The sequence below is a fragment of the Gorilla gorilla genome, chromosome 3 (assembly GCF_029281585.2).
Source record: "Gorilla gorilla gorilla isolate KB3781 chromosome 3, NHGRI_mGorGor1-v2.1_pri, whole genome shotgun sequence".
Taxonomy (NCBI): domain Eukaryota; kingdom Metazoa; phylum Chordata; class Mammalia; order Primates; family Hominidae; genus Gorilla; species Gorilla gorilla.
Genome location: NC_073227.2, coordinates 44,305,567 through 44,318,928, shown reverse-complemented (window position 1 = coordinate 44,318,928; position 13,362 = coordinate 44,305,567). Strand labels below are relative to the sequence as shown.

General features: G+C 36.5%; 1 protein-coding gene across 4 annotated transcripts in view; it reads right to left on the bottom strand.

The window, feature by feature from the left end:
• Positions 1-2,650: 2,650 nt before the first annotated feature.
• Positions 2,651-13,362, bottom strand: part of LOC129533317 (uncharacterized) — a 29,565-nt gene continuing 18,853 nt past the window's right edge. For 3 of the 4 annotated variants that reach the window (XR_010133366.1, XR_010133367.1, XR_010133368.1), the window contains one exon: positions 3,298-3,631. Coding sequence is in view for 1 of the 4 variants with exons in the window: in XM_055385844.2 (XP_055241819.1) it covers positions 3,542-3,631 (90 nt within the window). In the remaining 3 variants the exon portion in view is untranslated. Of the gene's footprint in view, positions 3,632-13,362 lie in introns of all 4 variants that reach the window. The other variant, XM_055385844.2, reaches the window with a different exon arrangement.

Here is a 13,362-nt window from a genome sequence, read left to right as displayed (position 1 = left end):
GAGCATTCTGGCAATGAGAAAGGACTCACAGAAATTAAATTATGATAATAGAATTTTCTTAATATGGGAAAGGAAAAGCGGTTGAGTAAATTCCCAAAAACGTCAAACAAAAAGACAAAGAGATGGACAATAGGGGTAAAATGGAGGTTAAGAAAATTAAAGGTTAAATCCAAGTGGTCCCACTAATACGAGTTCTGGAAAGAGAAAGTAGAATGAATGAAATATCAAAGAAATAATATCAAAATATTTCTCAGAATTAAAGTATATGATATTCTAGACAGAAAGAGCCCAGAACAGTATATGCAAAAAATAATCATAACCAGTCATATCAAATTCACACCAAGGATCAACATTCCAGTAGCCTCCAAAGAGGGAGAAAACTGTCACATTTAAATCAAAAGGCATTGAACTTCTCAACAGCAAAACTAAGACCTAGCAAATAATGAGTTGTGATTTCAATATTCTGAGGGAAGCCTCTTTCCAATTCAGGATTCTGTTGCCAAATGCCAAATGCCAAAGCATCATTCAGGTGTGCCGAGAAAGAAAGGGCATTTCGAGTATGCAAATGTCAAACTACTTATCTCCTGTGTACCCATTTTTGGGAAGCTACTCACAGATGAACTCTATCACAAGAAACAGAATGACACAAGAAAAACGCAGACATACGAGTCAGGAAATGGAAAATCCAGCAAAAGAGAGAGAGCTAAATCAAATGCTTTAGATGAAGTCCCAGGGTGACAGCAATGCTGTGGCCCTAGAAAGCCCCCATTCCAGACTGCAGCAGTCACCTGAGTGTTTCAGAAGTCTGTCTGCAAGCAGAAAAAACGGAACTCATTAATTAGCTGATGTTTTAAACATTTTAAGAGAGGTTTTACAATTCTATTAGAGAATTGAGGAAAAGAATTGTTGATAATTTAGCAACAGAAACAAAAGACAATTATTAAAACTGGGAAAAACTAAATTGTAAAGAAAAGGATATATAATTATAGTGTATTGCATAGTTCTGTTATGAATAATATTTATACAGCCACGGTAATAAAGATGTTTATAATTACTTTAAAATAAAAATTGTGGGCTGGGCGCGGTGGCTTATGCCTGTAATCCCAGCACTTTGGGAGGCCGAGGCGGGCGGATCGCGAGGTCAGGAGATCGAGACCGTCCTGGCTAACACGGTGAAACCCTGTCTCTACTAAAAACACAAAAAATTAGCCGGGTGTGGTGGTGAGCGCCTGTAGTCCCAGCTACTTGGGAGGCTGAGGCAGGAGAATGGTGTGAACCCAGGAGGCAGAGGTTGCAGTGAGCCGAGATCGTGCCACTGCACTCCATCCAGCCTGGGTGACAGAGCGAGACTCCGTCTCAAAAATAAATAAATAAATAAATAAAAATAAAATAAAAATTCTGATATATGTGTATTATTAGGACAAGTATAGGAGGTGTGTACATAGCAAATGTGTATAGCAGGGTGGATACAAGAGAGCAAAAAGTCTTATTTTTATAGCAGGAAGTCAAATATTTAAAAATAAATCAAACATTTAAAAACAAAGAAAAACTATTAGGAATCTGGAGGTAAGTGCCAGAAGAAACTTCTAAAAGGTTTAATGTGATTGCCTCTGGGAAAAGACATGGGAAAGAACAAAGCCACTTCTGACTTTCAGGAGCTAGCCTGGCACTACCAGCAAAGCCTTGGGGTTGCTACCAGCTGTCCTGGTACTCACAGCTAGGTGTTAGTATTCTGTTGAACATTAAAAAAAAAATTAACATGACATCAGCACTATGATGGATCAAAACAAATTGAAAATCACTCTACAATCATGTCTAAACACATGAGCATTGTTCAAGCCACAAAATACGAAACATTCCCCTCTCTCAGCTAATACGAATGAGGACTGCTTCTTAACAATTGCATCTTTAGCATTACTCTAGTCTGCCCTCTCTAAGGATAAGACTTATTGAGATAACCAATCACAGATTATAACCACTTTTAGAGAGCATCCAATTCAGAGCGGGAAACTTCCGTCGAGTCACCCAAACAAAGCCCAAATCCTGTTATAAGTCCCTTTTAACATCCTTCACCTGAGACACCCCAGGATTCTCTGTGGTGTGAGTTTTCCCTCACTGAAATGGGTAGTGAGTCCTGCTTATTCAATTATAGGTGTGCTCCTGACGGCCTTATGCTGGAGGACAATGACAGATGCTCAGGTACTTGGGGAGGGAGAAGAGCAACCTGCAAGGATTTGTTGCTTTTCTTTCAAGTTGTTGTCATACTATATGATTTTTTTAAACTATGTATGTTATATTACTTTGATATAAACTAAATTCACATGTTAAAAATGAAATAAGCCAAATGTTGCATTCCCTAGGGATCATTTGATGGTGATATTAAGGTTGACACAACGCATCACTTCAAGTGGGTTACTTCAGATCAGCTAACATACACTCCATTGAGTTTGTAAGAAGTAATTCACCATTTGAAAATGCTTGGAATTTGGTGGCACATGCTCAAGAATGAACTCAAATTTAAAGCAACAAATGGGCTGGGCATGAACTTCAAACAGAGGTAGAGTAACTACCACCTGGTAATGGCTTAATATCTAATACTTCATCCGGATCACAGAGCTCTAGATACAGCAGAAGGTCAACAAATGTTTGATGATTAAGAAAATGTTGAAATGTAATAAACAATCCACACATTATTTTAAGAATATCATCATATCATTCCCCCACCTAGAAAATAATTAATAAAATTCCTTAATATCACAAAAATGTGGTCAGGTTCAAATTTCCAATTGTCTCTTAAAAGTCACAATTATTTTTACACAATTTTTAAGAAGTAGGCTCCAAATAAGGTCCTAAAGGCAACTAACTCCCTTTTAATAATTCTCATATGAATTATGAAAACTGAAAAATGTATTTGAAAAAACATATACCAACAATGGAGAAATTTAATTATAGGCTGGAAAATTATCTTTCATTTTTGTCATTTTTATGTGGATGAGGAACAGACGTAAGGGAATTAATTCGAAAGAAGTCACCAAATTTGAAAAGTCAATAGACATATTTGCAGAGATATTTTCATTCCTTTGTGTTTAAGTAAATTCTTTACCGTTCCATTAAAGTAGTTACTGATTTTGACATGTTTTGTTTTACATAGAAGTTTAGTATGAAAGTTCTTACTGGCAAGTTCTGCATTCACTATGTAAAGAAAATGGCTTGTTTTGGTGTCAAGAACTGAACTAGAACTGAAAAGTAATTATGAGTATTCAATTATTTGGTTAACAAAAGTGCCTTCTTAACACCATTAATGGCCTCTGAAATCAACATCAGTGTTTTCGATTACAGCTTTGCAACATGTCGCTGTGAGTCATTGTTGTGTTTGTAAAGATTATGACTCTTTATACAGTCATGGGCCTGTGACATGAAACCAGTGAAATAAATTTTCATGAAACCAATGAAATAAAAACCAGACAGTTTTATCTTCTGTCAAAATCTTCTGAGACAAATGTTCAAATGAGGGTGTGCCAATGCATTGCTACAGTATACTTTATGGTATCATAGTATTTGGGATGTGTTTCTGTGCCATCTTCATTGCTTGACTTCTACCAGGATGTGAATAGTGATTTGAGAAGTAGTTCTGAAAAAGACAAAGAGGAAACACATGAATGAAAATGAGTTTTTTAAAAAGAAGACAAAGAAAAGGTCTCATATGTGTTGACACTAACATATTCCTCCCAAATCACTTCCAGGTTCTCTGTTTTACTTCTGGACAATCATAACAAAATTCATCAATGAAACATGACTGTCCTATTCTACATCTTACCTCCATAAAATTCCCTTCTACATGCACTCTATGACATCTCTTAGAGATGTCATACACTCATCCCTTTGAATGTTGAATTGTCAGCAGAAATATCCCTCGCACTGTAAAAATAAATTTGCAAGAATCAAATTATTCAGCATAAACTCAACCCTCAACATCAAGAAAACTCTATCTTGAAGTAGGGAAATGATGCAAAAGAATGCCTAATTTGTTGCTTTTTAGAAATATTTGAGCTCTTCCAGCTAAATTTCTATGAGCTGAGAATACCTCAGGACCCCATAGTGTTCATCATTACTAAAAGGATGACATTGTATACAATAAGCCTCCAAGAGTATTTGTTTCTCAGAAAAATAAATATATATATAAATGGACAACATTAAGCTATTTAGAAGTATAACTATTTCCCCTCTTAGACTGTTGCTATCTTGACACATTTGACCTTATGCTATCAACTATCTTACATTATTTATATCCACTATAGGTATTAACCATGTCCAATATCAGAAGAGAAAATGTTATCAATCTTCTTTTTTACTTTACTTCCCCTCATCATTGTTCTTATCACCAGGTTCAGGGACATTCTAGAACCTCAGCAAGTGGCAATAGGTGGGAGGAACAGCCATGACCGGCCCTAGGCTAGCATGTTTATTATGAAATTATCACCGGCATCTCCTTTCTGGCCATGTTTCCCATCCATCTACCCCTTTCAGCGTATCTTCCAATTTACCCTTTATCTCTTGCTGCCTTGTGTCATCTGTCAAAAATCACCCGAATAAACCCACTTGCATTAGAGTCTTGGCAGGTGTTGATTCTCCTCAGCAGCATTATTTGATTTTTTTTTTTTTTTGACACAGTCTCGCTGTGTCACCCAGGTTGGAGTGCAGTGGCACAATCTTGGCTCACTGCAACCTCTTCTTCTGGGGTTCAAGCGATTCTCATGCCTCAGCCACCAGAGTAGCTGGGACTGCAGGGACACACCACCACCCATGGCTAATTTTATAATTTTAGTAAAAAGGGGGTTTCACCATGTTGGCCAGGCCAGTCTCAAACTCCTGGACTCAAATTATCCACCCACCTCGGCATCCCAAAATGCCAAGAGCCACCGTGCCAGGCCCTATTTGAATTTTTAAAGAATGAACCTGTAATAATAAAATCTGAAGCTTCTATGGGATGCCTTTCCAGGTGCATCTCAGCCTATGTGTTAGGTCTGTATGTGAAATGATATCATTAGGAGCATGTTGTTTTCAGCATTGACAGAAATACATAACTACTAACTAGTTCATTTCTTAATTCAGAATTAGCTGTAACATTCCAAGGAAGCTGCATTTGATTTTTAAAAATTTATTTTACCTCCTTGTGATAAAAATGAGAGCAAGGGTGAATTAATTTCTATCCTAGTGGAGAAGTCATTTTTGTTAGACAGAGTCTATCCAAGATTGTGCTACTGTTTAAAGATGTTATTGCAGTTACTGGCAGACCCAGATAACAGCTCCGATGTAATCCCAGATTCCCATATTGAATTAAATCTGATTTGGGTTATTTAGGTCACATATTGAAGAATGCCCTCTCCGTGTCATTTCTCTGTAAATAGTGGGTGTCCTTTGGTTTTCTCTATAATATACATTTATTTTTGGAGCTCATTAAACAGGTTAGGTAATTTAAATAGGTCTAGTCAGTAGACAGGAGTTAAAGCTGAGGATAGAGAAACTCTCTGTGGTATTATCTAACACACAAGATGAGGGTTGTTCTTAATTCTTGGCTCTTACCTGCAAAAGCACTGAGAGAGCCATTTGAAAATAAGGTCTTAAAATCAGATCCATATTTGAAATGGAAAAAAAAAGACATCGCCTTTTATATTTGTGTTTCTTAGGAATATTAATTTCGTTTTAAAAGCAAAAACTGTAATAGACAGTGGATGTTATAAGAGCCATTTTGTCCAGGTGGGGGTGAGAGTAAGGAAATTCGAGCTTAAATAGTATAATACAATTTGTTTTCCCCATCTCTCTTCTCATAACTGCTTTTGTTGCAAATACATAGTTGCAATTGCTTCTTAATCTTAAATCAGTCTGTATTTTTGAAAGTCTAGAATAAACTGGGTGATTAGGAGTTAATGATCTCATTATACTTCAGTAATGGTGCCATATGAATTCATGTGATTATACAGGATAGTACAATAAAGTCAGAACCTCTGATGGGAAGTGGCTTCCTTGTGTCTTGAGGGACTTAATTCCTCAGTGTCTCAATTATGTCCTAAGAAGGACCGATGGTACTAGGAAATATATGCCAGAATGTTCAGTACTAGAGGACTTCTCTTATTTCAAATGTACAAGAGTAATAATATATTCACTCATGAGACAAACTGGTGCCTCTGTTTGGGTTCTTTTAAAAATCACGATTTCATTCATTAAATTTTCAAAATGTTAAAGATAGCTTAGAATAGTAAAAAGGAGTAACTTCTAAAAAACTGATGATTACTAATTCAATATCTGGAAGTACAAGGAGCCCTTGGATTGTATTTTATGAAATAAGCTGTAAGATTTTAAGATATGGATTGTTAACATATTCAAAATAGTCTTATTAAAAAACTCTAGATTTTTTTTGAAAACAGACTTTCAAATATTTTACTGTACTTCACTTGGTCTCATTTCAGCAATAAGATCTAAACTTAATACCTGGAGAATAATCTCAACATTCTTAAGGACCCAGAAAGTGGAGTACTTCAAAGATAGCATAGGACATGCCATAAATTAAACAAACAACAACAACAAACGCAAGAAAATATCTTCAGTATGCTTTTTGAGAAGAGGTAATTCATACGAGGACTATTTATGAGTAAATCAGGGTGTTATGATGAGTTTTTAATGAGAGTTGGAATTCTTATTCTGGTCCAAAGAGATAGCCATGTGTTTGAATGACCTTGAAGACTGTTATTTTGAACCATTACATAATCCAGCAGCTGTGGCAATGCCCTTTTCTGAGATACACAAACAAAGAAGCAAAATAGAATAGACAAGTGAATTCCTGAGAAAGTTTGCACATCGCCATGTAGCTATGTGTGTAGAGTGTCAGCCTCCATACAATGTTAACTGTTTCCAAGTGATAGTGGTGATGCCCAACCTGCAGTTTAGCTGTGAGATTTGGGCCAGTAATTGATGTTACAGCCCATTTAGGGACGACTTTAATTAACATCACCCGTGAGCCATGAATAGCGCAAACAGCAAGTCAAGATCATCAACAGTCATCCACTATAGGGAACCAAATGTATTACCAAATCTCTGCTGGCTAAAAATGAGGACTACTGACCTGTATAACTACATATTACAGAGAATAAGAGCCCTAAAGAGAGTCATTTGTCCATCAGCCAATATAGATTGTGTTTATTGTATACTAAGCATTGTTCTAATCTTGTAGGTGGCTTAAATAGTTTTTCTCTCTGTGGATCTTAAACATCTAGCTGGAGTGACTAAACTTGCGTTTGATAAAGATCAAAGAAAACTAAAAATGTACCTTCAAAAGAGCAAATTAGCAATGTATTAAACAAGATATTTAAAGAATGCATGAAATAGACAAGAAAGCAATAGAGAGAAACACAACCAACAGATGTCAAATATCAAAAACTTGAGACATCCTCAAATGCAACTTCAAACTGTTGCATAGACCTCAATTTGTGGAAAGAACGGGGGAATCACAGATGAACCAATAGTGTAGCAGTCAGAAGAACTTCACAGTGAAACCAGCCCCAGGGATGTAGCCACAGCTGTGAAGCTGTTTCCCTCTGTCATCTGGTTATACCAAGCACATCTTGTTTCCATGGGGACAAGAATTCGGAAGCAGCCATATCTTGAACTTAAAAGAAAGAAAGAAGGGTCTTCTGGGTTATATACCAACTTATTATTAATGATGAGACATTCTTCTGCTCAGTCCTTGAATTTCTCATGCTGGTGGATTTAGTTTAATTTGGTTGACCCAGAGAAGACTTTGTGGATGTGAGTTTGAATGAAAATGTAAGGTTTTGTTTTTTGTTTTTTGTTTTTTTTTTCTGGCCTACAATGTGTAAGCCATGAAAGAAACAGTTTTACTCCTGCCTGCTCCTTCTCTAGGTGTTCCTGGGATTTTTACCTCTGCTGTATATTACTTGCTAATGCAACTTTTCCCCTATGTTTACTCTCAAATGACTTTCTTGGATACAAAAAGGAGAAAACAATAGTAGTATATATTATCAGATAATTACTTCTAGCCCCTTTCAGCCGAATCTTGAGATTGGAAGTTTGGATCCCTTACAAGTCTTCAGAAAAGTCTTTTATGCTGCGGCTGATTGCATTAACTACACAAGATACAGTTTCCTTTGAGGTTTTGAAAGATACATTTTTTGGAGAGCCTCAATACTAAGGTAAAATATAGCTTATAGCACTTCATAAGATCAGGCTGAAAGGACTTCTCACAAGTAGACAATTCTATTTCAATATTTTTGAAGAGAACAAGAGCAACCACCATAAACAGCTAAACAAAACACCAGAAATATAACTAATATCAGTGGCATCTAAGTATACATACAGAGTTATACACACATTCTATCATAAATTCCATGTGTTATGGAGAAATAAAATTCATCCATTTTGGTGAATGTTAATAACTCCCACTTTAGACACTAAGCTTATCAAGATAACATAAAAGCATGTTTATTTACCAAATGTTTGCTAAGCATCTACTATGTGCTTTCACATTTGTGTGCCTACTCTTCTAGGCACTGAGAAGAAAAGTTTCATTTCTCAGGCAGCTGAAATTAAAGTATGTATTTTACATCATGTTTGTGTAGGTTAGCTTACATGGCACCGCTAGCTAGCTAACTATGTTAGTTGGACTTAAATAAACACATTTCTATTGCTATGTAATCTGCCCATATCATATAATTTTGTTTGGAGATCAAATTAATGCTACAGGTAAATAAATACTCAACCTGTTGCAGCATGCAAAGACTATCTGATATTTCACAACAAAGTTAATGCCAAGGTCCTTCAGATGGTATTGCTCTATCATGACTGCTAGAATGAAGTAATTGGTAACAGCTATGCTTGAAACAAAGTAAATTGCTGTATTTCTAAATAGTTACTTCATCTATTCTTTGTTGTTGTCAAGCTTAGAATCTTTTTTGCACAATATATACCAAAACAGTATGTTTTTAAACTGGTTATATAATAGTTTCACAGAGCTACTATAATGACTAAGAAATTGTAGATGCTTTTGTTTCATTCTTTTTCCCAAAATGAATTAGCTCTTTTGACTGGTTAAGGATCCATTTTCATGATGTCAGACCACTGAATGGAATTTTGAGTTCTTAGAACTTCAAAAGCTTCATTATCTGATGTAACATTCAAATCTAATTTGAAAGGAAATGCTTCATTACAGTCCATGTCCTCAGCATGTCTTTGTAAACAGAGAAGAGTTAGGAAACCTCCTCTTGCATAGTCACCTCTTATTGTCATTCTTGAATGTGTTCTCCTATGATAATTAGATGTTTAAATATTGAAATAGAGTAAGTTTAAATTCAGAAGAAATCATACAATTCCAGAGCTAAAAATGATCCCTTAGGTCTTCCTAGTCCAACCCTCATACTTTATGAATGGAGATACCGAGGGAAGAGCTAGCTGGCTCTCATGATACTACAGAACCAGATCTGTAACCAATCAGCTTCGTGTTCCAGTGCTGCCACCTGACACAGGTTAAACAAAAAGATCCATTCCTTTAAATAAAAAGCATGAGATGTAAATTCGCATGCTTGCTTGAATTGAAACTATTAAATTTTTCACAACTCCCTTCAGTATTCTTTCTTTTTTTGTTCTTTTTTTTAGAGATGAGGGTCTTGCTTTGTTGCCCTGGCTGGAGTGCAGTGACACAATCATACTTCACTGCTGCCTCAAATTCCTAGGCTCAAGTGATCTACCTGCCTCAGCCTCTTAAAATCCCGAGATTACATTCTTGAGCCACACCACCGGGCCTGTTTATTTCTAAAACTTCTTCAGTGATTTTTAATCATGGTTTGCGCATACATGTTGATATATATGTACATGTATAATTTATTTAAAATTTTATAGCCTACTTATTTCCATCCCCTCTAAAAAATCCAACAATTTAAGCTTACCTAAAATAAACTCACAAACAATATAAGTACTACTAATAAAGTTTTAAAAATAAAAAATTATACAGGGAAAAGAGAAAAAGAATTACTAGGAAAGAGGAAACATCATTCTTAAGCATTGACCTTCACACTGAGTTTCCTGGCCATCAAGGCAATGGCAGAATAAAGTCTTAGTCCCATTTTTAGATGAAAGGAGGTATAAAACATTTCTGCCAGGGAGAGAAAAGGGGAGGTAGCTGGGAAAGGCTTGGTTTGAACTTGGTTGAAGAATAAAAAGAGGGAAGGAAGAAATGAAGGAAAGGGAAGGAAGGAAGGAAGGAAGGGAGGGAGGGAAGGAGGGAGGGAGGGAGGAATGAAGGAAGGAAATTTGAATGGGAGCATTTTAGATGGACCCTGCAGTTTTAAGGAGTGATCAACCTAGCCATCCGGGAGGTATCAGGTACTGAATTACAGATGATTTTAGCATCTAGATCTTTATGTAAAGGATTATTAATATAATGAAAAAGGTCTCCAAAAGAGGCTTTGAAAAAGCATCAATATTTCTTCCTGGTTCTTATATTGAATCCAGTGAAAGCATTTGAAAATTAAACTGTCTTTCTGGGAACTAATTTTCTTTTAGGCAATAGAGTACTAACTTAGCATATTCTTGATCATCTCAATGGAAGCTGAAATAGAAGATAAAGCAATGGAAGAAATGAAGATGAGCTTATCCTTTATAGTCTTATTCAAATATTAGATCAACTATGCTTTGGGCCAGAATAAGTGTCAGTTCAATCAATGTTGCATTATATACAGTGAGGTGAAGCGTATCTTCACCTACTCGGATTTCCTGGAACTTGGAAAACTTGCTATATTTTCTCGGATACTCTTTCAGAGATAACTTCACTCTAGACAAAAGACTAGTGGAAGTGAGTGAGAACATAGGCATGGAACAGGAAAATTTCCATGGATGTTCATCCCTGTGGTCTCAGGACAACTGGATTTTCCCATTCTAAGTACAGAACTTTCCAGACATAGCCTGGCTTCTGTTAGGGAAGGAAGGGTATGTGAACTATGAGTGTAAACTCTATATAAAGAAACTCTTATCTTGAAACTCTATGTGGCGAAAAAAAAAGGTCTAGAATTAGCACCCAGGCAGTTTTGTTGGTCTAACCAAATTATAGAGGTCAATTTTTCTAAATTAATTATTTGTTTATTAACTTTCCTTTTTTCCCTCTTTGGTTCTAGACCTTATTTTCTTAGTATGCTAACATTTTTCTTTCGCAGTTGTGTTCATCCATGTCATCCAAGAAGCAAATAGCTGTACCAGATTAAACATGTAAGAAATGTATTAAGGGAACTGCCAGAGAGAGAAAAGGGGTGGGAGCTGGGAAAGGCTTGGTCTGACCTTGGTTAAAAAAGAAAAAGAGGAAAGGAAGGAATAAAGGAACGAAGGAAGGAAGCAAGGAAGGAAGTTAATTTTGGTGGAATCATTTTAAATGGGTCCTGCAGCCCTGCGGTTTTAAGAAAAGATCAACATAGCCATCTGGGAGGTCTCAAGCCAAAAATCTCTACTCACAAAGGACTTCTGGGTTTCCCAGCAACACACCTGCCTTGGTGTCACTGCCACACCCAGACACTGGCTGAGAGCCAAGGAGAAACTGTGGTCGTAAAGCAACTGAGGCAATGAGTTCCAGAGCTTAGCAGCTACAGGCATTGGTTAGTTACACTCTCAGCAGTCAGGGGTCCAAGATGCACATTCTCATGGGAGCCACAGCAATATGCATATTATTGCTTTAATGCACTTTGAGCAAGTTAATCATATTACTTCCCATTTTTGTCTATTTGTTTAATATAGAATAATTAAAATCATTTTTTGAATATTCAGTAGGTGACATGTTAAAAGCTTTTCATGCATTATGTTATTTCATCTTCTCAAATACCCTCTTATGAGTCCCATTTTACAGATTACTTAGTTCATTTTCTTACACGAACAGGCTACGATACACTATTACATTATCTTGGTAAAACTAAGAACTACGTTTCCCAGAATCCCCTCACCTATATAGTCCCTTACCAATATAGAGTTAGCGAACAGAAAAGCTTGCAAAAGATTTGAAAATTGGAAGTGACACAGCAGACAATAGTCTGTGAAAGCTGTTTTGCAGTCTGAGGAGGTAATGGATAGATTAGTGGTGCTCAGTAGATTCCAGTGTGCCTTCTTTCTCTGCTCTGCTACTAGGTCTTCCTCCAGCCTACTGGCCCTAAAGATCAATGCTGGCCTCAAGACATACTTCCAGACATTTGGCTGTGGACCCCTAGAGTTGTAGAGTTGGTCTCTGCAGGGAGCACTTCCTATGGGCTCCCCTTTGTGGCTCAAATTTAGCAACTGAATATACTTGGCTTCTCAGATTAGCTCCTTGCTAATTTCTTTTCTGATCCTTTAACTCATCCTCCCACACCTTCTAGTTCCTTCCACCATTGTATAAAGTCTAATTCCTATAATGAGTCCTTTTTCCTAGAACACATAGGGACTTTCCTCCTCTGCCTGAAACTTGACTGATATAGCACGAGTGTAATAAACATCTGTTGAAGGAATAGGCAATTTAGGCCTAGCCCAGGGATTAAGATCTATGCAGTTTGGATTCAGAGTCCAATATCCTCTATTTTGGATTAAAGCAGGCAGAATTAATTTGTTTCAAATACCAAATGCGAGAATGAAATTTGACCAGAAGTTACCGAAATTAAAATACCTCACGTGCCATATGAAGTACCTCATTTGTAGTTTCTCAATGTAATAATTCATCCTACTGTTTCACAATGTATGATATGTAGAGCCAAAATTTTGTTAAAAAATTAAAAGAGCATGAGCACCTATAAATGTACCTAGCTGAGCCTTGTGATTTTTGCATCCTGGAAAGCAGAGGATAAAAACAGGGATTATCAGTCAGGCTACTAATATTAAATAATTTCTACTGTGTCTAAAATTGCCTGTAAAATGTATCTTCAAGATGCTTAATTAAGTTATTCAATATTATTATGTAATTTAAGAGATCCCACCCCACCCCTGCTCTACTTCAACCAGATCTGTATCAGTTTCATCTGTTTTATTTTATTTTCATTTCCTCTGAAGATTTTATTTGAACAAAGATGTCTTCTTTTTTCCTTTTCTTTTCTTTTTTTCTTTTCTTTTCTTTTCTTTTCTTTTCTTTTCTTTTCTTTTCTTTTTTTTTTTTTTTTTGAGACAGAGTCTTGCTCTGTCACCCTGGTTGGAGTGCAATGGCATTATCTCAGCTCACTGCAACTTCCACCTCCTGGGTTCAAGCAATTCTCCCACCTCAGCTTCCCGAGTAGCTGGAATTACAGGTGCCTGCCACCACTCCCGGCTAATTTTTGTATCTTTTTAAAAAAAAGACAGGGTTTCACCATG